The sequence below is a fragment of the Lissotriton helveticus genome, chromosome 3_1, assembly GCF_964261635.1.
Source record: "Lissotriton helveticus chromosome 3_1, aLisHel1.1, whole genome shotgun sequence".
NCBI classification, from domain to species: Eukaryota; Metazoa; Chordata; class Amphibia; order Caudata; family Salamandridae; genus Lissotriton; species Lissotriton helveticus.
In genome coordinates this window covers 112024582-112050124 of record NC_136061.1, presented here as the reverse complement: position 1 = coordinate 112050124, position 25543 = coordinate 112024582, and the positions used below count along the sequence as shown (strand labels likewise).

Below are 25543 nucleotides of genomic sequence, written 5' to 3'. Positions count from 1 at the left end.
GCTGCTCACATCATCAGGAATGGGTCGGGGAGACAGGACGAGGAGGTAATGCTGTGTCATCTATCTACATTTCAAGATCCTTATTATTCACCAATCTAGGAAGTCTCATAATAAATACTTATAGCCCACGGCCAAGGGCTATACTGGTTGTTATAGGCCCTGAACCACAGTTATAGGGTTGAGCTGCAGGCGAAGGTCTTTAAAATGCTATGGAGATTTTTCTCCTGCGCTGAAGATCAATATTTCCCATTGTTCATGACAAGGTCAGCTCGTCATAAGCACACGTACAGTGTACTGCGTGACGAGCTGACCTTGTCATTAGCATAGAAGGTGTTAACGAGTGAGAAGGCCTTTAACAACAGGTATAGCCGGAGGCAAAAGGGTTATAATATAGCCTTATAGCCCACCGTAGCGGACTATACCGGCTATTAAAGGCCCGCTCCCGCGTTAAAGGTCCGAGCCGAAGGCGAGTGACTGTAATAAGGGACGGGACTTTCATAGCTGATATAGCCCTGCTACATAGGGCTCTAAGGCTGTTAGAACATTCTGCCCTCTAGTGGCAGAATGTTCTAAAGAATAAAACAAAGGCTTTTCAAAGCTCGAGGGGATTCGAAAGGCCTTTGTTAAATATTGCCGGCCCGTAGAAGCAGGGAGCACTCCATTGACTTCAATAGAGCTCCCAACATGCCAATGTTCTAATGGCTCTTAGAACATTCCGTCCATTAAGGGTAAAATGTTGTAATTAAACAGCGAGAAACAAAGGTAAACATTGGATTGTTGGAGCTCCCGGATCATCTCAGCCATTATAAGCCTGTAGCTACTCCACTGTCTTCAATGGAGCTCTCAACATTCCACTGTTCTAATGACTTTCACGAGCAAGTAGCCAATAAGTAAAAGGCAGATTTAGAATATTAACATTTTCCAAGACTAAAGTTTATCCTAGGTATCCCGGGTGTATAATGCACACACACTATCGCTACAAAGCAATTTAGTGCATTCCATGGGTGTGCTCCTCCAAGCACTCACTGACATATAATAGAAGAGCATAGGTTTCTAAGGAAGATCAGCGCCCCAGTGAAGTAGTACCATTTGACCAAAGCGTCTCTCCTCCTCTTGTTGGTATTCATATTGTTTTTAAACAACGTATCCAGGTAGGATTAGATTGAAAAAGTACTTTAATCTGTGAACAAAAAGAGGATATTAAATGATTGTTGAAGTCATCTGTCAATTTAAGGGTGTTTCACCGTTTTGAAGGACATTCTCTTTCTACATGTAGATTTCTGAAAACTTAATTGGTGCTATAAAAAAAATTAAGTAAGAAGATCGGGATTTTGGATTTGCTAGGAGTATTTCCTTCAAGTAAATGAGTGGTTGTTGAATTGTTTTACGTTGGAATCACAGCCTGACATTCATTCGAGTACTCAAGCACAGAAGCAGGTCCAGGTCCAGAGAAGTACTGGATCAGGAAGTCATGTTAAGATTCTCCAGCTGGCGTTAAATTGTGACCAGGAGAACACCCAACTCTCCATCGCTTGTGGATTTTAAGACAGTGATCATGTGTACACAAACAAATCCATTCACAATGCAGAAAAGTAAAATGGAGCATCGATCCCATATGTGACTTCATCTCAAAATATAATTACCTGAGACACGTTTCCAAAAGCATTTTTAGCTGTTCTTCTCATTGTCTGCAGGGGGCGCTGCTTCTCTTTAAACTCCAAACTTTCCCACGTTGGGTTCTCACTTATATTGACTTGCACCGGTTTCAAAGGCATCCTCTTCCTCAAAGACATTCGGATTGAGTTTAGAGAGCTTGAAGAAGGAATCTTCCGAAATTTATCCGGAACAGGGCTGTCATTTTCATCAAAATCTTCGAGAATCCTGTGGCTTCTCCAACCGACCGTTGTCCCAACACTTTGCAACACGGAGGCCATCTCTTCACGTGTAATAGGACTTTACTTCCCTAATAAGATAATACAATAATTAGTGTGTATGGAATTCCACACTGCTTGTCGTTGTATGATCTAAATACATTTTACACAAACAATTGGAAGTAGATGGAATACATATTTTAGTTCATGGTTTTCTCCATTGTTGCTTAATCTGTTAAAGTAGGCCTTCCAGTAGCCTCTTGTCCAGCCACCTCTCGGATAGGCCTTAACCCCTAGCACGCTGATGACGGAACCGCTTCGTCATCAGCTGCGGGTGCGCTGTGCTGATGACGGAGCGGTTCCGTCTTGGCCCGCTCGCCGCTCATGCGCAGCGCGAATTCCGCGCCTGCACTGAGCGTTCTATTGAGCGGGACGGGCCATGACGGAACCACTCCGTCACAAGCACAGCCCAACCGCGGCTGGTGACGGAGCGGTTCCGTCACCAGCATGCGGCCGCCCCGCCCCCTTAGCACTGCGGCGGAATAGCCGCCACAGTGAAGGGGTTAAAAGCCAGGAATAAACAATAAGAAACGTGGGATTCAAAACACTGCTTAGTTGTGTCTCACCGTATACTGCATATAAAGCATTAGACTTTTTCAAGGCTGTAGGTTCCATTTTTTAGGTCTCGCCTGTCGATGCGCATGCGCATCGAGCAAGCGAGACTATGGGGGCTTATCCACTCTTTGTCCAACTTGCAAGGAATCGTCGCGATTCCTTGTAGTGCCCGTGACTTTTAAGCTCAATGCGCATGCGCATTGAGCTTAAAAGCGCGTGCACATGCCCCCAGCCGTATTTTCCCTCAAGGCGCACTCCTCCCACACCCCCGCTCCGCCCCCCCCCTGCCCGCCGTGTCGCATTTCTCCTCCCCCCTCCCCTTCCCCTTCTCTGCCTTCGCCGTGCCTACCCTACTCTCCTCCCCCCTCCTCCTCTCCCCTCCTCCTCCTACGCTCCTCCCCACTCTCTCTCTCTGCTAATAAGATTAAATTGCTTCTAATCGTGCGTTTGAGTCTTGCAGTTTCACCTTGGCAGCATCCAGCACTCCGCTGCTAAACAAGCGCTGCCCCTGCAGTTCAAGGTTTCTCGCTGCCCTCCCAGCCCCGAGTGCGTCTGCATGAAGCTACTTCATTGTAGATATCACCTACTCAGTGCGTATGATGGGCCTCAGCGAGAGCAGCACCCCACCGAGAAACCCCCATTTTACATGTCTGAAAGCATCCGCTTTGCCCCCAGCCGTATTTTCCCTCAAGGCGCACTCCTCCCACACCCCCGCTCCGCCCCCCCCCCTGCCCGCCGTGTCGCATTTCTCCTCCCCCTCCCCTTCCCCTTCTCTGCCTTCGCCGTGCCTACCCTACTCTCCTCCCCCCTCCTCCTCTCCTCCCCCTCCTCCTCCTACTCTCCTCCCCACTCTCTCTCTCTGCTAATAAGATTAAATTGCTTCTAATCGTGTGTTTGAGTCTTGCAGTTTCACCTTGGCAGCATCCAGCACTCCGCTGCTAAACAAGCGCTGCCCCTGCAGTTCAAGGTTTCTCGCTGCCCTCCCAGCCCCGAGTGCGTCTGCATGAAGCTACTTCATTGTAGATATCACCTATTCAGTGCGTATGATGGGCCTCAGCGAGAGCAGCACCCCACCGAGAAACCCCCATTTTACATGTCTGAAAGCATCCGCTTCCACGACAATATGTATATTTAATGCCACTGCATAACAGGCTGAATTATATGCTGCGCACTGCCAGTCCAGATCGGCTATGCTCTTAAGGCATTACCGCAGATTCCCTTTCAGTCGTGCATTATTATTATTATTACTATGCCATCACGTTGAAGAGACCCCTTGAATATCTAACTTTCCACTACAGGGGATGCAAAGGCGCGCTCCTGCTATGCAATTCAGACCAGACGACACGTGAAATTCATGATTGCCTGTCGTAGCGTTTGTAGCTCTGTTGGTAAGAGGGAGAGAGGTCAAACGGATCTTTGTTTAAACCACCAACTTCACTACAGGTTTAATTGTTTAGATTATTTCAAACGTAGGATTTAACTCCTTTCTAGAAGAAAAAACGCGGCCAGCATTTACACAATTATTGGAGATTTATGTATTTTTTATACAGCGCCTAATACCGCCCTTCTGCAGTTTTCGGCACATTAAGTGACGGGCGCTACTAATACGAACTTTAATGCTACCGAGTTTAGCCACCTCCGAATCAGTCTTGCCGGATTCAAACTGAGGGCCTACAGATCGCTGCATTTGCATCCTGCCACCATGTAAAAAGATGTGTGCAAGGCCAGCTGATGTATGAATTAAAGTAGGTCAATAAAAGATTGCTCCCTACAACTATTTGGGATAAATAAAATACGAGGAATGGAGTATATGACGTGTACCACCAGAACACCCATCTCAGTAACACTGGCGAGGACATTTAGTGCAAGCGCACTTTCTTTACCTTAGACTATTCCACCCCCCACCACCCCCACCACCACCACCACCACAACATTGTCATTCACTCTGCAATGTAGTGCTTAAAACCCTAACGCATCAATCCGCCCTTCCAGAAAAACCTACTTCCACAGCCAAGTTATACCACAACAGTACACCGGCCTCATGAAGCGGGACCTGTGGAGGGGAACTGACTGGTAGCAGTGGCGTCTATGACTCACCCTCACCCTCAAACCTTCACCCTCAACCCCTCACTCACCCTCACTCAGCCTCAACTACTCTCACTCACCCTCAACCCCTCACCCTAACTCACCCTCACCCTCACTCACCCTCAACACCTCACTCACCCTCACCCTCACTCACCCTCAACACCTCACCCTCAACCTCAACCCCTCACCCTCACTCACCCTCAACACCTCACCCTCAACCTCAACCCCTCACCCTCACTCACCCTCACCCTCACTCACCCTCACTCTCACTCACCCTCAACCTCAACCCCTCACCCTCACTCACCCTCACTCTCACTCACCCCCAACCCCTCACCCTCAACCCCTCACCCTCAACCCCTCACCCTCACTCACCCTCAACCCCTCACCCTCAACCCCTCACCCTCAACCCCTCACCCTCACTCACCCTCACCCTCAACCCCTCACCCTCACTCACCCTCACTCACCCTCACTCACCCTCACTCACCCTCACTCACCCTCAACCCCTCACCCTCACTCACCCTCAACCCTTCACCCTCACTCACCCTCACCCTCACCCACTCTCACCCTCACTCATCCTCAACCCCTCAACCTCACACAGTGCAATAGGTCTCAGACCATTTCAGTTAGAGCTTTAAGAAATGTTTATGGCTTTTTTTATTTGTAATTCTTTAGCATTGGCTACAGGAAACAAAAATGCTAAACATTTACAAAAAAAACCCATAAACAATTCTAAAAGCACTAACTCTAATGGTGCGAGACCTATTGCATTTCCAATGCTTGTTTAAAGTAATATTGGGCTGGTAACCTGCTTTTATTTCAAGCTGTGAACAACAACAACCAGAAGCAAGTCTAAAGATGAAGCACTGGCCCGACTGGCCAGCGTGCCTTTAAACGGTCTACGTGAATCCCACACCTAGCAAAAGAATACTCTAAGAATGATATTTACTCCTACCTGCAAGCAGCACTACAGTGCAAGCGATCAAAGTTCAAAAACTGAGTCAGCTGACAAACACATCCCACTACCCAAACCACTGACCCTTTTCATAAAGTTGAGAACCCTCATACCTCGTTGTTAAGACAACACTAATTCTCAGTTGCATCATCCCTGTGACACCATAGCTGCCAGACATCTTATCACTGAATTCAGGCTGGCCTACCAGCTATTTAATTATTTAATTATTTATTTATTTTAAGGGTTTTGTAACGCGCTCTGTTACTCGGAAGTATCCTGGCGCGGTAGGCAGAGGATAAGGCGTGCAGAGGGGGAGAGAGGAAGCTAAAAGGCTACTTTAAATAGATGAGTTTTAAGGTTTTTCTTAAAGATGGCAACATTCTGGGAAGAGCAGAGCGAAAGAGGAAGGGTGTTCCAAGATCTAGCCGCCAGAACAGATATAGACTGACCTCCCAGCCTGGCATATCTAAATCTGGGGATGACCATCCTGCATTGGTTAGCAGATCGCAAGGCACGGTTAGGGATGTACAGGTAAAAGCTTGCTCTTAAATATTGAGGCCCAAGCTCATGGGTAGCCCTAAAGGAGAGAACAAGAGCCTTAAACAGAATATGTTTCGTCACTGGGAGCCAATGAAGGCTATTATTATTATTAACCGAGTTTTATAGAGCGCAAACAACCCGGAGGCCTCGTAGCGCTAGGTATCTTCATACTACAGGAAAAGGAGGAGAACTTAGATGAACAGATAGGTTTTCAAGTTCTTTCGAAATTTTGAAAGGTTCGATTCACTGCGAAGGAGGGTGGGCAAAGAGTTCCATTCCCTAGCAGCATTCCAGGAAAAGGATCGTCCACCCCATCTGGTACGTCTGATCTTATTGACAGTAGCTAGAAAGGCCGTGCTTGAACGTAAGGATCTGTGAGGGAGGTAAGGTTCTGCTAAAGAGCAGATCATAGTGGGGGCGGTCTTTCGCATGGCTTTGTGCATAAAGCACAGGGATTTGAACAACACTCTGGCTTTTATAGGAAGCCAGTGCAGTTTCCTCAGGGCCATGGTACCTGATTGCCGTTTGTTGAGGCCCAATAAAAGGCGGGCTGCAGCATTTTGAGTCACCTGCAGCTTCCTTATTGTGGAGGTAGGAGCCCCTAAGTATAGGGAGTTCCCGTAGTCCAAGCGGGACAGAATAATTGCTTGCACCATTATTCTGCGGGCTTCAAAAGGGAGGAGTGGTAACACCTTTCTCAGCATGCGCATGAGCCCAAAGCACATGGCGGACAGAGTAGTCGCTTGCTGCAGAAAGTTAAGGTTAGTGTCCAACCAAATGCCTAGGCTCTTTATATGGGGCTTAGGTTTTGGCGGGGGCCCCATACACAAGGGCCAGTCCATGAGAGGGCAGGGAATAGCTAAATTGCCTAACATCAGGAGCTCCGTTTTCTCGCCATTTAATTTTAAATGCGAGACAGCCATCCACTGAGCAATCGCTACTAAACAGTTGCTTAAATTTGAAGAGGATGAGTCCGCCTGATTCATAGATACGACTAATTGCGTATCATCGGCGTATGTCACAATGTCAAGGCCGAATGAATGCACTATATCAGCTAAAGGCTGCATATAAATATTAAAAAGTGTTGGACTCAAGGCCGAGCCCTGGGGCACGCCTTGATCCAAGGGCCAACATTTGGAATGGGTGGTGCCCTCTACAACCTTAAATGAGCGATTCTCCAGAAAAGACTGGAGCCAGTCCATAGCTTTCCCTGAGATTCCTAATTTATAGAGGCGGTGGAGAAGAATGCTGGTATTGACAGTGTCGAAGGCGGCACTAAGGTCTAGCAGCAAGATTGCTGTAGTGCCGCCTTGATCCATTTGTTTCCTGGCCAGCTCAGTTACCGTCAAGAGAGCCGCCTCAGTTCCCAATTTGGGACGAAAGCCGGCTTGGGAGTCATGGAGAAGATGATAGTCTTCTAAAAATTGGGTTATAGACTTATTGATATGTCTTTCCAGGAGTTTACTGACCCAAGGAAGGAGAGAAATAGGCCGGTAATTGGCCATGTCCTCAGGATCTAGAGTGGGCTTTTTCAATAGAGCCTTAACTTGGGCGCATTTCCACGCTGCGGGCACTCGGCCTGTGGTAATGGAGGCATTTAGAATGTTAAGAATAACTGGTTTGATGGTATTACCAATTGTTATTAACTGACTGGGGGGAGCAGGGTCCACAGGAGATCCGGATTTTATTTTTGACATAATGACCCCAAGTGAATTAATCTCCAACAGTGGAAATTCTTCTAATTTAGGAGTGCTGGAGTTAAGTGAGTTGATCCCTATATCCTGGCCTAAGTTAGGTGATTTGAAACCAGACGCAATTTTCTGTATTTTGCTGTGAAAGTATTCAGCTTGACTATCACAGCGGGCCTGAGCTTTACTCGGGTCAGGCAGGGTCAGGGGAGTATCCATCAGGAATTTGGCTATCCGAAAGATTTCTCTGGATGAGTTGGAGGCGATTTGGATTTTTTCCTCAAAATATGATGTTTTAGTGCATCTAATTTCTGCTTTGTATTGTTTGATGGCTTCAAGGTGCGCAGTTTTATCTATACTGCTATGGGAGATCCTCCAGTTTCTTTCAAGTTTCCTGCACTCTCTTTTTAGTTTTTTAAGTTGAGGAGTATACCAAGGCGAATCCTTGGATTTTGTCTTTTCTCTCAGGGCCTTGATAGGTGCAATAGAGTCCAGGGCTGTACACAGCCAGTTGAAGTAATTCTCATATTGCAATGCGGGATCTGTCTCATTTGGAGGAGGGGACAAGGAGAGCAGGTTTGCCCATTGATCAGAGGAGATTTTGGACCAATCTCTCCCTTGTAGGATCGTGCGGGGCGAGGGATGTGATGGCATAGCTGGAGTCCACTGTATGGGTATCAGATAGTGGTCCGTCCATGTAAGAGGCAGCGGACTCCCAACTACCAGTCTGTGATCATTACTAAGCACCCCATCAAGGAGATGGCCCTTTTCATGAGTGGGTTCAAAGCCCTTCTGTACGATCTGAAGAGCTGCCAGACTGTCCAGAAAAGCCCCAGCCGTGGAGTTATTAGGGTCGTCTAAATGAATATTTACGTCTCCTAATATCGAGACATAGGGTCTACTAACCACTAGGTCGGCTGTCTTAGATTGGAGTGATTCAATAAATTCACCCATTTGGTTGGGGGGGCGGTAAATAGGAACACCAGAAAATGAGATAGTGGGTGAGAAGTCCAAAGTAAAAAGCATACTTTCACAATTAGATATGGCAGCCGATGAAATCCTACAGAGGTAGTTGTTTTTTAACAAAATGGCTAAGCCCCCTCCTCTGCCTTCCGGTCTATCTTGCCTTTGTAACGTGTATCCCATTTGTAAAATAGCTATGCAGGTGGGGCGGACGCTCGCCCTCCTAGGGATGTTGAACAGGAGTCTAGCGACCGCGTTCAGCACCACCTGCAGCCTTTTGATCAAATAGGCAGGTATGCCAATGAACAACGCATTCGCATAATCTAACCTGGAAAGAATGAGCGCCCGCGATACGGTTTCTCTAGCATCTCTCGGGAGCAAAGGGAAGAATCTTTTCAGGGTTTTTAGGGTGCCAAAGCAGACACCAGTAAGTCTTCTGATATGGTCTTCAAATTTGAGATTATCCCCAAACCAGACTCCCAAATTCCTAGGATTTTGGACAGGGGATGTCACGAGGTCAGAGAAGGGTTCTAAAATTATCTGGAAAGGCTCCGTAGAAGAGGACCTCCGATTTTTCCTCATTATATTTAAGCTGTGCTTGGTCCAGCCAACGAAAGACTGAGGTAAGACAGTCCTGCACAACCGAGGCATCCAAATTATCATCTGGCCAGGTGAACAAAAGTTGGGTGTCGTCGGCGTAGGCCATAATTTTTGCCCCAAAAAACTCTGCTAGATAGATCAGGGGAGTCAGATACAAATTGAAAAGCAGGGGGCTCAATATGGACCCCTGGGGGACTCCTGTGGAAAGTGACTTTGGCTGAGAAGCATATGGTGGCATCCAGACTTGCTGCGTTCTGTCGTTTAAAATCGACGTTAGCCAGTCCAGAGCCAACCGCGAGATGCCGATAGAAGACAGCCTGGAGAGTAGAAGCCCGTGGGGCACCGTATCGAAGGCGGCAGAGAGATCCAGTAAAACCAGAACTGCTCTGCCGCCTCAGTCCCAGCACCCCCTAATTGCCTCTGAAACCTCGACCAAGGCCGTCTCAGTACTATAGGCAGCCCGGAAGCCCGATTGGGCAGGATGTAAAGCTTGAGAAGACTCTACAAAATTATCCAATTGGCGGAATGCCATTTTCTCACGAATTTTAGCCAGGGCCGGTAGCAAGGATATAGGCCGATAGCTCGACGGAGCAGCTAAATCCGACCTGCCGCTCCTCAAAAAAGCCGGAGGTTTCGCCTGCTTCCACACAATAGGAACATTAGCCGTAGAGAAGGAAAGATTAACTATCTGAGTAACTTCCATACAGACCGTCGCAGCCACCGCCCCAAGCACCCGAGCAGGGCACGGGTCTGTGGGAGAGCCCGACTTCAAAGATTTAAGAACTGTCAGGACATCTTCCTCCCCAACCGGAGAAAAAGCCACAAACTGATCTGTCAGTTTGGGCATGGGTACGGACAGCAACACTGGAAATGACTTTTAAATGTCACAGACAGCCACCAAATCCTCCTGGATTTTAACAATTTTTTCAGAGAAGAAAGACGACAGCTCTTCAGACCATTGTTTAGAAGATGGCAACAAAGGTTGAGTGGCACAGGGTGATAAGAAGCTCTGAACAATGGAAAAAATGTCTTTGCTATTATTGTTTGCCTTGGTAATCCTGCCTGCGTAGTAGCCGCCTTTAGCTGCCTTAATAGCAGCATAGTATTCCTTCTGGGCCATACGCAAGGCAGTCTTAGCCTCAAGGCGATAGCCTTGTCTCCACACTCGTTCTAGTTTCTTGCACCCCAATTTCAACTCACGGAGGGCATGAGAAAACCAAGGTTGAGAGGGGGAAAAGCATAGTCTATGAATACGGCCTTGATTCACCGAAGCAGTCGCCCCCTGTTCCAGCCACCCATTGAAGCGTCCCATTGCCTCCCCCACTGTGGGACCTAGGAACGGTCGTTCTCGGGAGAGTATGTCTGAAAAAGTAGCTAGATTGATCTTCTGAGGATGCACATTCGGAAGGGAATTCCCAACCCCAGCAGACTTTTCCAAAGCCCAGGAAAACCTAATCAACCCGTGGTCCGACCACGGGTTGATTAGGGGGTAGGACATTCCAATATCAAAATTGAGCTATGAACTCCGCCTCTGAAAACGTTTGACCTTGTCACATTTGGCCTCTCCCCGATGGCCCACAGAGGTTCAGCAACAGGCCAGCACTGGATTCAGAGCGCCCCCAAGTGGACTAGAGTCTCCTAGTAACTCACGATAAATGTGGTTTAGACAGAACAGACTAGTGATGATCCACAGAGTCAAAAAGCTGAAATATATGAGATGAAGATAGGGAGTTGCGGTGAAAAGAGGGTGTGAAGTTGGTAATGAGAAAGAGGGATATTTGCAGATAGTTAGCCATGGAAGCCAAAATCTATTATAATAACAGATGCTGGATTAGGACAGGACTTCTTTATTGTTAAACTCGAGCAAGAACGTAAACAACGCACATAACATGGATGAAGAAACACTCCATAACAAGTAATACATAGAACGCCGCAGCTGCAGTAGGCCAATAATATCACCAAGGGACCACCAATCAGCAGTCAATCCCATCTAAACGAATCTCTGCAGAGCAGCAAATCACCCCTTTGTTTGTGTTACCAATACCTCTATAAACATAGCCTTTACCAGGTATTTCATTGCAATGGTTTCGGTTTTATTTAATATTGCAAGCTTTCTCTTTAAGGTAGCAATATATGTTGCTTCGCTGAACACTTGTGCTCTAACGTCTTCCATTTTAAAGCGTGCTGTCCTTGTACGATGTACGGGCCCCATTCTCCAGTGGTCCCCCTACACTCTGACAGGACTATTTTCAGTGAGATACGAAGCGCCTCTTAGTTGTCAGCTTTGGACTGCTCACTGCTGCAAGGGATACTTTGCAGCACTGGCACCAGCAGATATAGTAAAGTGTATTCAGTAAATCTCACCTCAGGGTTTCTAGAGATGTCTGTCTATCGTTACTGATGGGTTCCTTTTGCAGAGTCAGTAACCTCTGTGCAATCCTTTACATCCTCACCCGGGTATGAATAAGTTACTGGCGTATTTTGAATGGCAGCAGCCATCAGACGCGTTTCAGCGGTCTTGTACCCTAGCTCACTGAGCAAGGCTTTAAGCCTAGCAATGGTGGCTTTTTAATCCAAAAAAGGGGGAAAAGATCCTAAAAAGGGCCTTATTTCTGTGTCAGACAAAGTTTTGAATATTCTAGGGCCATTGATAATGGAAAGTCCTGCAATTTGCTGCACTGAAAGGAGTTGCAGTTAATTTCCCAAATCTCAGAGGATGGAGTCATAGCCATTTCAGAAAAAAGATTTTTTCTTGTGAGATAGACCTTAAGCTGGCAGAAAAAAAGAGGGTCCTGAGGCAGAGAGGCATCTGTTTGGTGACCACTTTGTCAAGGACATTTCTTGTGTACAGACTTGTCTGTCATTAGTTAAGGCACAACAACGCCCATTGAAAATGGGGGAGGCTGAGAGCAAGACCTAACAGAGAGGTCTTGCTAAGAGAGCAAGAGCCCCCATAGCCAAAGTTCGGGATGTCATCCCGGAGGGAGTGAAGACTACATTACACGCTGACTCAACGGTATAACAATTTCCCTTTTCTTTCTATGGATTTCCTTATTGGTGCCGCCTCCCACACACCATTAGTGGTCTTATGACAGGGTGCCCTCTCTCCCTCCTTGACCCTTGCAACCCAGTCAGCAGTAAGTGGTCCCGACTTCCTAATCTTCTCTCACACATAGTCCATAATGTCCCAGACCCCTGCATTGCTCTACATCCTCCTCTTCCATCCCCTACAGTACATTACAATAATGTTTCAGCACTCTTATGCATACGTATTGCTTCGATATATTACAGTCCACAAATTATTAGCACAATGAAGAATTGTCCAACTCCTGTGAGGGAATGGACGGCTCTGCCGCCACCTTACCTAGGGCAAAGGACACAGTGGAATTCAGATTAACAAAACCAATTGCATGCATTCAGATGGACAGGTCTGGTGAAGTTAATATCATGGCTATTGTATCTCCTGCTACAGAAAGTATTATGATTCAGAAAAGGGGGTGGTGATGAACAGAGTGTCTGAATTAAGCAGACCACTCTTACCCAGTCCAAAGATCAGGGCATGATCCATCACCGTTATTTAGCTCACTGCCCCATCCCAGCTCAGAACCTGGCTATATGCAAATTAGTCTGTCCCTGGCCCAGTGCATCATGGGAACAGGGCAGACCAAACTACCAAGCCAATTCTTCACCAGAAAGGAGACAAGCTACCGGGGACCGGTTTCTGGCATCTCAGCCTCGTCGGCCCGGCTTGCTTGAATCCTGATGGAGCAGTGAGCAAGGGACTCGTGTCTTAGTATACCCTGCCACACCTATAGTGGCCAAAAACGATTCAGAATAGGAGGTGGTGATGAACAGAGTGTCTGAATTAAGCAGACCACTCTTACCCAGTCCAAAGATCAGGGCTTGATCCATCACCGTTATTTAGCTCACTGCCCCATCCCAGCTCAGAACCTGGCTATATGCAAATTAGTCTGTCCCTGGCCCAGTGCATCATGGGAACAGGGCAGACCAAACTACCAAGCCAATTCTTCACCAGAAAGGAGACAAGCTACCGGGGACCGGTTTCTGGCATTTCAGCCTCGTCGGCCCGGCTTGCTTGAATCCTGATGGAGCAGTGAGCAAGGGACTCATGTCTGAGTATACCCTGCCACACCTATAGTGGCCAAAAACGATTCAGAAAAGGGGATGGTGCAATGAGCTAAAAAACGGTGTTGGATCTAGCCCTGATCTCTTGACTGGGTGAGAGTACTCTGCTTAATTCAGAGACTCTGTCCATCACCACCCCTTGTTGGAATTAATTTTGTCCACCCTAAGCGTGGAAGGGTATACTCAGATGTGAGTCCCTTGCTCATTGCACCATCAGGATTCAAGCAAGCCGGGCCGAAGACGGCTGTAATGCCAGAAACCGGTCCCCAGAAGCTGGTTTCCTTCCCAGTGTAAGAATTGGCTTTTGTAGTCTGGTCTGCCCTGTTCCCATGATGCACTGGGCCAGGGACAGACTAATTTGCATACAGCCAGGTTCTGAAACTGGGATGGTGCAATGAGCTAAAAAACGGTGTTGGATCTAGCCCTGATCTCTTGACTGGGTGAGAGTACTCTGCTTAATTCAGAGACTCTGTCCATCACCACCCCTTGTTGTAATTAATTTTGTCCACCCTAAGCGTGGAAGGGTATACTCAGATGTGAGTCCCTTGCTCATTGCACCATCAGGATTCAAGCAAGCCGGGCCGAAGACGGCTGTAATGCCAGAAACCGGTCCCCGGAAGCTTGTTTCCTTCCCAGTGTAAGAATTGGCTTTTGTAGTCTGGTCTGCCCTGTTCCCATGATGCACTGGGCCAGGGACAGACTAATTTGCATACAGCCAGGTTCTGAAACTGGGATGGTGCAATGAGCTAAAGACTCTGTCCATCACCACCCCTTGTTGTAACAGAAAGTATTATGGCTGATGCCTTTAATGGCACATAAACACAGACTATAAACTTCTGTGCCATTTAAGGTGGTCTACAAATATGTGCCATGTTGTTTCTGACAAAAATGGTGACACTTCACAAGTAAGACTTTTTCTCACTCAGATGAGTGAGTTTTCTGAGAAAATCGTTAAGAATTGTGTATGAGACAATGACCTCCCATTCAGAGCAACTATTAAAATATAGGGGGATCACCTCCCTAGACTATGCTTAAGGAGACCGTTTCCAGTCCTGTACTTCTGAGTGAAAAGCTCTTTTTGTTTTGCCGTTATAGTCTAGTTTTGCTTCCACTGAACTAATCAGACTATCACATGTGAATCAAAGATTTCTAGGTGAAAAGTTCAGGATTGAAGTGGGTGTCCATAAAGGCCTGGAGTGATGGGGCACACTGAAGGGCGTGTCTTTTTAGCCGATAGAGTTGGAAAATATGCTTGAAAATTTACAAATCGTAAAATAGAAGATCTACTTAGACTATCCCTCTTAGTAACATTCACTTGGAAATGATACTTCACCCCCTCTGCTTACCTCAGCGTGCTACTGTGCACACAGCAATGAACCGGTGCACACAAACATTGCATTTAGGCACAGAGAAGAAAAATATTAGAGGGAACATTGCACACAAGTACCTTTGTGAATCGGACCTTTATAGCGCAGTATACTCTGGTCGCCTCTCAGGCGCTGGCTGTAGTAGTTCTTTGCCGTGTTTAATTCACAATATGTTTGTTACTACCACAGAACTGTGGATCTGACAACACACATGGTTTTCTATCAAAATGTATTCCTTGGTGGTCGTAAACGTCTCTTGTAGTAGTAATCCTTTTTGCAAAGAAAAGTGGCTAGCAATGAGCAGAAGAACACATTAATAGACGTTTTAATAAATGATACACTGGTTAGTGATCTGTACATGCAGGATTGGGGTCGTAAACAGTTCCAAAGCCCCCGCCGTGTTCGGAGCGCCTCGTTCACCGCAGCTTCCCAGCGGTGCGCACCGCTGGGGGCCCGGGTGAGCGAGGGGTTTGCTGCTGCTTGGTTTGAATATCAGGGCGTCGGCTCTGCTCAGGAAGGGACAGGCTGGACGGGAGGGAGTTTGGCAGGCAGAGGAAAAACACATGAGCAGCATTTGCCGCCTCCCCATGAGCTCCCAGCAAGTATTCAGACACCCATGGCCGCTTACACGCCCATTTACACGCCCTAGAGAACGGAAAATATGGGGGAGTGGCGGGGTCAAAGCAGACGCTGCTCGCACACAGAGCAGTGATGCTACTGGCTGCCAGCGTAGACCAGGTGCTGGAGACCTGCAGCCAAGACACGGCGATGGAAACACCCCTGCGCCGAGTGCAGTCCTGCAACGTATGACAGCTAGTTAAATATAAGAGCGGGAAAATTAAAATACTGGCCAGGAAGATTATATTCAGGTATTAAACGGGTCCCGGTATTTGCAACAGAACTGAGCTGCTGGGGCGCACAGATGGAGGTTGTCAGTCCTTTGAAATGTGAGAAGTTTGAAAAGGGAATGGAAGGCTCATCTGGAAATACTTATTTGTTTGGAAGTCCAGAGAGGGGGTGGAGCAAGGAAATGCACCCCTTCCTTCCTTCAAAGGCAAAGTTATCCATCTCTGATTTAATCATGATGGCTTACTGAGCAGTCCGGGTACAGGGAGCTTCCGAGAAAGGGTCTCCTATGGACTCTTGAAGTAAGCACAGGGGAAACTGGCAGAGCCGCCTTGTGTTGGTTACCAGCATGGCTCCTTTCGTGGGCACGGAGAAGTTATATTATTGTGGCAAGGCCTGGTAGGGAGAGGTTTCGAGGCAGCGAGAGGGGAGTTCCTGTAGACTTAATGTGGCCTCATCCTGACCTTTGTTTTGCAAAATAGTTATTTCGGTGAAAAAAGTGGCACAAAGAAGTCAATTTGGACTTTTCCCTAAAAATATGATTTATGCCCTATCTATTTGTGCATTCATTTAGTGGCTGAAATTCCTCAATCAGACTCTGTAGAGGGCCATTGTGGTACAAAAGCATTTCTTTTCCTCTGGAAACAGGGGGATAACACAGGCCCCTGCTGTACAGAGAGGCCGAACCCTTCCGGGCCCGTATTACAGATAGGGCACACTTTCCATGTTTGTGCCACGCCGCACCTTAAAGCAGGTGCAAACATGGAAAGTGCACTATTAGACCCGACATCATTGGCGTGAGTCTCCCTTCCATTTTGAAGGATTACCTTCTCTGTTTTGATATGTTTTTCCTGGATTTATGCTTTGGGCACTGTGCCACTGCTAATCAATCAATCAATCAATCAATCATAACATTTGTATAGCGCGCTACTCACCCGGAGGGGTCTCAAGGCGCTTGGGGAGACGGGTCCGTTACTGCTCGAAAAGCCAGGTCTTGAGTCGCCTCCTGAAGGAGAGATGGTCCTGGGTTAGACGGAGGTGGATGGGGAGGGAGTACCATGTCTTGGCTGCCAGGTAGGAGAAGGATCTTCCTCCGGTGGTGGCTCTGCGGATGCGTGGAACGGCGGCGAGGCTGGTTGATCGTAGCTGGCGGGTGGGAGTGTAGAAGGTCAGGCGGTTGTTGAGGTACTTGGGGCCCAGGTCGTGGAGAGCCTTGTGGGTGAGGAGTCTGAACGTGATCCTCTTGCTGACGGGGAGCCAGTGCAGGTCTCTCAGGTGGCCGGAGATGTGGCTGTGTCGGGGGATGTCCAGGACGAGTCGTGCGGAGGCGTTCTGGATGCGTTGGAGTCTTTTCTGAAGTTTGGCTGTGGTTCCGGCGTAGAGGGTGTTTCCGTAGTCCAGTCGGCTGGTGACGAGTGCCTGGGTGACCGTCTTCCTGGTTTCGGTGGGGATCCACCGGAAGATCTTTCGGGGCATTCGCAGGGTGTTGAAGCACGATGATGAGACGGCGTTGACTTGTCTGGTCATCGAGAGGGAGGAGTCCAGGATGAAGCCAAGGTTACGTACGTGGTCCGTTGGCTTGGGAGCGGTGCAGAGGGCAGGAGGACACCAGGAGTCGTCCCAGGCGGAGGGCGATGATCCCAGGATGAGGACTTCCGTCTTGTCTGAGTTCAGTTTCAGGCGGCTGTTCTTCATCCACTCAGCGACATCTTTCATCCCTTCGGGTAGGCTGGTTCTGGCGGTGGCGGGGTCGTTAGTGAGGGAGAGGATCAGCTGGGTGTCGTCGGCGTAGGAGATGATGTTGAGGTTGTGCTGGCGTGCGATGGCGCTCATGTAGACGTTGAAGAGGGTGGGGCCGAGTGTTGATCCTTGTGGTACGCCGCAGATGACTTCGGTGGCCTCGGATCTGAACGGGGGGAGGCGGACTCTCTGGGTTCTTCCGGTGAGGAACGAGATGATCCACTCCAGTGCCTTGTCTTGGATTCCGATGCTGCTGAGGCGCTGCACTAGGGTGCGGTGGCAGACAGTGTCGAACGCTGCGGAGAGGTCCAGGAGGATGAGGGCCGCTGTTTCCCCGTTGTCGAGCAGGGACCTGATGTCGTCAGTGGCTGTGATGAGGGCGGTCTCGGTGCTGTGGTTGGCTCGGAAACCGGACTGCGAGTGGTCGAGGGATCCGTTTGTCTCGAGGAAGGCGGCAAGCTGTCTGTTGACGGTCTTCTCGATGACGTTTGGCGGGAAAAGGGAGGAGCGAGATGGGGCGGAAGTTCTTGAGGTCGGTGGGGTCCACTGTTGATTTCTTCAGGAGGGCGCCGAGCTCGGCGTGCTTCCAGATCTCCGGGAAGGTGGTGGTGTTGAAGGAGGTGTTGATGATGTCCCGGAGTTGGGGTGCGATGATTGAGTCGGCCTTGTTGAAGACGTGGTGGGGGCAGGGGTTGGTTGGTGATCCGGAGTGGATGGTGTTCATCGTGCGGGTGGTGTCTTCGGTGCTGACCGGGGTCCAGGCGCAGAGGGTGGTAGTGGGGGGCGTTGGTTCTGTGGTTGGGTGCGTGGTCTGTGCGCCGAAGCTGTTGTGTATGTCGGCGATCTTGCTGTGAAAGAACGAGGCGAGTGAGTCGCAGAGGTCTTGCGTGGGAGTGATGTTGTTGTTTCCGGCGCTGGGGTTGGAGAGCTCTTTGACGATGCTGAAGAGTTCCTTGCTGTTGTGGGCGTTGTTGTTCAGTCGTTCTTTGAATGCTGTCTTCTTGGTGGTGCGGATCAGCTGGGGGTGTTTGCGGGTGGCGTGCTTGAGGGCAGTCATGTTGTCCGTGGTCTGGTCGTTGCGCCAGGCTTTCTCGAGGGTGCAGCAGTTCTTCTTGGAGTTCTTAAGTTCGTCGGTGAACCAAGAGGCTATCTTGCTGCCGGGTCTGCTGGGAGGGGTCGTCAGTGGTGCGAGGTCATCTGCGCAGTTGGTGATCCACTGTGTGAGGTTGCTGGCTGCTTCGTTGGGGACCGTTGTGCTGGCGGGAGGGTTCTGGCTGAGAGAGGTGGTGAGCTGGTCGGCGGTGATCTTGTTCCAGCTCCTGCGAGGAACCGGTTGCGGGTGGTGGTGGGACGTGGTTCTTCTGAAGCTGAAGTGGACGCAGCTGTGGTCAGTCCAATGAAGTCCGGTGGAGTGGCTGAAGGAGATGTGTTTGCTGGAGGAGAAGACTGGGTCAAGCGTGTGGCCGGCGTAGTGGGTGGGGGTGTTCACCAGTTGCTTGAGTCCGAGGTTGGCGAGGTTGTCCAGCAGGGTGGTGGTGTTCCTGTCCTGGTTGTTCTCCAGGTGGAAGTTGTGTTCCCCTATGAGGATGTAGTCAGCGGAGCGGAGGGGAGGGCGTGAGGGCTGATGAAGTCAGCGATGTCTTCGCTGAATTGTGTGCGTGGTCCCGGGGGTCTGTTGATGAGGGTGCCTCTGAGTGTGGTCTTGGGGTCGGTGTGTATCTGGAAGTGGAGGTGTTCGGCGGCGGTGAGGGTGTTGTCGGAGTTGGTCGTGATGCGGATGGTGTTTTTGTGTACGATGGCGATGCCTCCTCCAGACTGGTTGACGCGGTCCCTCCGGGCGATGTCGGGCGCTGAGGAGACGTTCATCCAGGTTTCCGTGAGGAAGGCGACGTCTGGTGATGTTGTGTTATGTTATGTTATGTTATTGAGCTTTTATATAGCGTACAGCTACTCACAAGGAGTGTCCCGACGCTTTCCACCCTCAACTCATAATGAAATAACACAACACAGCTAAAAACAGACAACAGAACAAAACAAAAACAGTGGGCAGTTAAAACAGACTAGGAGTTAAAAAGCCAGGTCTTCAGGCCCCTCCTAAACTGGAGCAGATTGGCAGTACTCCGAAGAGAAAATGGAAGCAGATTCCAAAGCTGGGGGGCTCTGCAGCCAAAAGACCGCCCTCCCGCACGGGCCTTCCTCACCCGTGGAACCACCGCTTTAAAAAGAGCTTCCGAGCGCAGGGAACGAGCTGGACGATAAAAAGTCAGTCTCCGCTGCAGATATCCCGCTCCTGATCCATGCAGAGCTTTATGCATCAGGGTCAAGGATTTAAACTGGATCCTCTTCCTAATGGGGAGCCAGTGAAGCGTCTGAAGCAGCCCGGAAGCTCGAGCTCGTCTCCCTAGGCCAAAGATCGCCCGGGCAGCAGAATTCTGCACCACCTGAAGGCGCTGGACCAGATAATCGGGAAGGCCGAGAAAAAGAGCATTGGCGTAATCTAGCCTCGAACCGACCAGAGCCTGCACAGTAATCCTCCTGTGCTCCTCAGATAACAAAGGCAAAAATTTGCGGAGCATTTTCAGTAATCCGTAGCAGGTGCCGGCCAGGCCAAGAATGTGAATTCGGAGCGACAGCTGATTGTCTAGCTTGACGCCCAAATTTTTGGCCACCACTGAGGACTGTGCGGGAGGACTCATGTCGGACGGCCACCAATGCTGCCACTCCGGATCGGCAACGCAACCAAAAAATAAAATCTCGGACTTGCCTGAGTTGGCCCTCAGACCGTTCCGCTGGAACCAGTCGAAGACCAGCGCAAGGCAGTCCCGGATTCTCTCTCCCACAAACTCTTGATCTTTCCCGCATGTGAAGAGGAGTTGCGTGTCGTCGGCATAGGAGACGATCTGGGCCCCATACGCCTCCACCAAGGCCGCCAGAGGGGACATAAAGATGTTAAATAATGTGGGGCTCAACACAGAACCCTGTGGAACCCCAACTCCCAATGGCGGCATCTCGGCGGAGCTCTGGGAAACCCAGACCGTCTGGCGGCGGCCTTCCAGGAAAGAAGTAAACCACCTCAGCACCGTCCCCCTCAGGCCGATGTCATAAAGCCTAGTTAGAAGCGCCTTATGGGGGACGGTGTCGAAAGCCGGCGAAAGATCTAGCATGACCAGCATGGCCCTGCCGCCGGCATCCAGAGTCTCCCTGATGATCTCAGTCACCTCTATCAAAGCTGTTTCCGTACTAAAATTAGGACGGAAGCCCGATTGAGATGGATGGAGCAGATTATTGGCTTCCAAAAAACTAGAGAGAGCGCCGTGGGCATGTTTTTCCGTCAGCTTCGCTAGTGCTGGTAACAGCGAGATTGGCCTGTAGTTCGCCAAGACTTCGGTGTCAAGGCCCGGTTTTTTTAGGAGGGGGATCACCATCGCTCTTTTCCAAGAGCTGGGGACCCGTCCCTCCCTTAGGGAGGCATTAAGGATGGGGTTGACCAAAGGGTTCACCACTGCCGCCATCCCGGCCAAAAATTTGGCAGGGCAGGGGTCAAGTGGCGAGCCAGATTTAAGGTTGGCCAACAGCGTATGAGAAGCCTCGCTGGAAACAGTAGGGAAGATCTTATTTGTGAAGAAACCAGCGAGATCGCATGCCCAAGCATCCGCCGAAGCTGGTAGGGGCGGATGGGAGCTGGGGATCGTAAACTCCTTCACAATATTAAAGATCTCCTTACAGGAGTTCGCAGATGCCTCTATCCTCCTAGCCAGATAATCCCTCTTGGCACCGAGAATGTCCCGATGGTAAGCCTTCAACACCGCCTTGTAGGCAAGTTTAGCCTCCCCATCGTACACAAGGCGCCAGGCCCTCTCGGCCACCTTGCACTGCCTACGAGCCACACGGAGCGTCTCCGTAAACCACGGGGCAGAATGCCGAACCACCGTGGACCGGGGGACAACCTTGGGAGCAAGATCATCCAGCCGATCGGTAAGCCAACGCTGCAGAGTCTCCGTGTCGCTATCCAGGTCACCCGAGAGAAGACAAGGGTGCTCCAGCAGCGCCTGCTCGAGCAAGTCGGGAGTTACTCTATGAAGCGCTCTCGAGGCCGGTCTGAGCGAGGTAGGCGCTCTGTAATCCGGACGCGCACATTCCAGCACCAAAAAACTGATCAACCAGTGATCGGTCCAGAGCATCTGCAGGGTAGCAACCTCCGTAAGCGGAACAGATGAAAACACCTGATCCAGGGTATGCCCCTTCTCATGTGTTGGCCCTGACACACATGGAATAAGACCAAGCGGAGATGTAACATCCAGCAGTTTGGCCGCATCAGGGTCATCCGCCACATCCAGATGGAAATTGAAATCGCCGGCCACAATGCAGTGCTGGGTGGACAGCGCCAACTCAGAGACAACAGTCTGTAGATCCTCCAAAAAGGAACCCACAGGACCTGGTGGTCTATAGACCAGCAACCCCTTCAGGGCCTGACCCGGGGACAATCTGATCGTGAAGGCAAGCGACTCGGCATTCCCAATAGGGTTCAAGGGAAGCACTGAGCAGGAGACGCTCTTTTTCACCACAACGGCTACTCCCCCTCCCCTACCCTTCGCTCTGTCCTGACGGAAGATGTTATATTCCGGCGGAATGGCAGAGAAGACGTCCGGGTGGGAAGCCTCACCAAGCCAAGTTTCCGTCAGTAACAGGCACAGGGGATTTTCCCTGACCAAAAGGTCATGAATGTGCAGGGCATGACGACCTACCGACCTTGTGTTCAGCAGCATACAAAGATGCCTCGCATCAGCAATTACCTGGCGGGAAACTGTAGCACAAGACAAGGCAGGCCTCCAGCCGCAGGACGGGCAGCAACGTTTGCCCCTAAACCGCCCCGGGAACACGGAGCGGCAAGAGCTAGAATGGCCCCGCATGTCCCGCAGTGACGCCGAAGAATAGCAGATCATCGCAGCCAGAGTAGTGCCGGTCAAGGTCCCCCGCCGCCCCGACGCCTCCGGGACGCTGACTGGCGCAGACGGGCAGGACTCCGGCACGACACAGGCACAGCGAGGGCGTCAACCTGCGCGTCACGCTGCGCGTATGAGAGCGACTTTAAATAGGCTCTCACGTCACCCTGCGCGCGCGAAGTCCGCTCTAAGATGGCGGCCGCCGCAGGATGGAGTCCCCCAACCCAAAATGGCGCTGAGAAAGATCCCCTGAGCCCGGACCCACCAAAGTGGTGGTGATTGGAGGCACAAAGTGCACTTTTTAAATGCAGTGAGGGGGCAGGAGGCGAGCGCTAAAGCTACTCGAAGCCACAATAAAAAAACAAGGGTAAGTCCCAAAATTTAAACACAAGCCCAAATAAAACACGAAAAAGTTTTAAAACGCAGCGCTAGTGCAGCGCGAGTTAAGCTAGGTGGTAGGTGATCAAGAGCAGGTTCCAGAGTTCGACGGCGTGTCTGTGGACGGAGCGGGTGTCGAGCAGGATGCACTTGAGGTAGTTGCTGCTGGTGATAGGCTTGGCGGGTGCGGTGCAGGTCCGGAGGCAGGTGTATCGCCAGGCTTGGCAGGTGAAGGGTCCGTGAGTGCGTTTCGGGGTGACTCGGTAGCAGGCAGGGTTCCGGCCGACGTTGAGTGAGGCGGCGTCGTAGGTCCGTCGTGTGGTCTGGCGTCGGCGGGGGCCAGGGTTCGCGCCCGCTGCGCGTCCGAGCGGTCTCCATTTAAGGCCAAGTGGGAGGGAGGAGCAGCTGGGAGGCGGGAGCGGGGAGGACACAGAAGAAAAGGGGGCGGGCCGCAATGACACGGCGGCGGGGAGCGGAGGGGGGGGGGGGTCACACCAGGGTAGCTAACGTACCAAAAGGAAAACAGAGAAACAGTGCGAAAACACAGTAACACTCAGAGGCACAGGAGGGCAAAAGACGGTAGAACGGGCGGCAGCGAGGGGGCACAGACAAGTAGCAATCAAAGGCACAGGAGGGCAGAGAACGGCACAACGAGCAGCAGCGAGGGGGCACAGAGACACCTACAGCTGGGGGCCGTGCGGCGTGGGGGTGTCCTGAGGTCAGGTCACAGTGCCACAGTGCTCCATATGTTAAATTGGTGTACTAATTGGGTATTCCATGATTGTGTGATTTGTACAGTGCACCATGTGTGCCGAGGGCTTGTAAAGCAAATGCTGCTGGTGGGCTTGCAGCACTGGTTGTGCCACCCACAGAAGCAGCTTGTAAAGTGTATCTCATGCCTGCCATTGCAAGGCCTATGTGCAGTCTAGCACTGCCATGTCGACTTGGCCAAGTGCACCCACTTGGCAGTCCCTAAAGCTTCATATTAGACACCCCTGTGGTAGGCACAAGGGCAGGGTGCATTGTAAGTATAAGGTAGGACATGCTCTGATGTGTGTAGCATGTTCTAATAGTGAATTACAGCCATTTTCGTTTTTCACTATTGAAGGCTACCTGTTCTCATAGGCCAGAATGGGCAGTTAGATTATTACATTCTTATAATCCTAACTGACTCAGGGAACATGGTAGAAATTCAAATTTAGTATGCCTGAACTCAGAAAAATAAAATACATCTTTTAGTAACGTTTATTTTAATATTCGGTGTTTGCAAATACCACTTTTAGAAAGAGAGCCTGCCTCTGTTGGATTGTGTATTCCTTGTCTGGGTTTGTGAGTGACAGGGCTGGGGGATTCCAGGAGACAGGCTGGGGCAGCCCAGTGGTGAATAGAGAGATCTCAATCTAGATGGAAGGGAGGAGTTGCACCTGGGACCTGAATACGGCTGGGCCTTCCCTCTACAATGCTGGCTCCATCCCCTGTGGTTTGTCTGCTGTCTCTGCCCTGCACATTGAAAGGAAGAAGAGAGTCATGTAAACAAAGTGCTCAGGAACTGGTTTGGACTAGGCAGAGGCCTCTCTGCCTTCAGAGAATAAAGGATGTGGGGGTATGAATATTGGGACCCTGATCCCAAGACATTAGATCACTTCTGGAACAAGAAACCTTTCTACCAAGGAGAAGAACCAAGGAAGCCGCAGGAGTTTGGACTGCCCCTCTGCCAGTGTGCTGTTTGCTGGGTTGGCCTGCAGTGGTTGCTTCATTGCCAAGGGAAAGGAGAAGGAACTTTTTAAGGACTCATCATCTACAGAATATTCTCCAAGGGCTTGAACTGTGCTTGCCTCCTGCTAAAGTCTCAGGAACAAAAGACTTCACCTCCCTCCTGAATTTCCTTGCTGGGAATTCTGACTCCAGACACTTGCGTGCCGCTGGGAGCTGGAAGCACGACGCACCGAGAAGTAGCGTGTCGCCGCCGCAGCTGAAATCGTCGCAACGCCGGAGAAGCGAGCCTTCGCCGCATCTCCCTGGAAGCGTGTTTTCATCAAAGCTGCCTGCTGTCGCATCACCGGAGAAGTGTGACGCCATCGAGAGAATCGCCATTGCACCACCGGAGAAGCGTATCGCAGAGCCTGTTGCGGCTCCAAAGTACAGAGTCATCACAAGGGTGCCAGTGCGTCATCGCATCGCCACATCAAGGGCGCCATCTTCTCGGATTGCAACCGGATCGTCACATCGCATCAAGGCGCCATCTTGCGCACTGCAACGGGTCCGCAGGCCGAGAATCTACGCATCACCTCCGCACCGGTAAGGCTAACAACGAGTCCCCTAACCTGCTCAATCATTGAGGCAGGAAGCAACCGTTCCCCCAGGTCACGGAACCGACGTATCTCCCCTTTTGCAAGCCTTTTGTTCACTTTGCGTTACGCATCCAGGTACTTTGTTGAGAACTTTGTCGCATTTACCAACAACTTGAACTAACCAACTTTAATCATCTTTTAAGCAATCTTAAGTGTAATATTGTAGATTTTTGTCGTTTGTGGTCTTGTGTTAAGTCTATATAAAGAATACTTATTTTTATAAACCTGTGTTGTGTCCATCTGTAGTGTTATCACTGTATTACTGTGTATATTCACAAATGCTTAACACGCTGCCTCTGAGATAAGCCTGTCTGCTTGTGCCAAGCTACCAAGGGGGTGAGCAGGGGTTACTCAGAAGTAAGGGTCCCTATTTGGACAAAGGTGAATACGATTGCCAACTAGAGACCCCCAGATCTAACATGCACCCTATCAGGAAGAATGTGCTGCCCCAAGGCAAC

At 50.1% G+C, this 25543-nt stretch overlaps 1 protein-coding gene across 5 annotated transcripts in view; it reads right to left on the bottom strand.

Annotated features, from left to right (window-relative positions):
• PIMREG (PICALM interacting mitotic regulator) overlaps positions 1-25543 on the bottom strand; it is a 665098-nt gene that overhangs the window by 273917 nt on the left and 365638 nt on the right. For all 5 annotated transcript variants that reach the window (XM_078679326.1, XM_078679328.1, XM_078679329.1 and 2 more), the window contains exon 2: positions 1644-1963. In XM_078679326.1, coding sequence (XP_078535452.1) covers positions 1644-1934 — 291 coding nt within the window. In that variant the 5' untranslated portion in view covers positions 1935-1963. The remainder of the gene's footprint in view (positions 1-1643; positions 1964-25543) is intronic.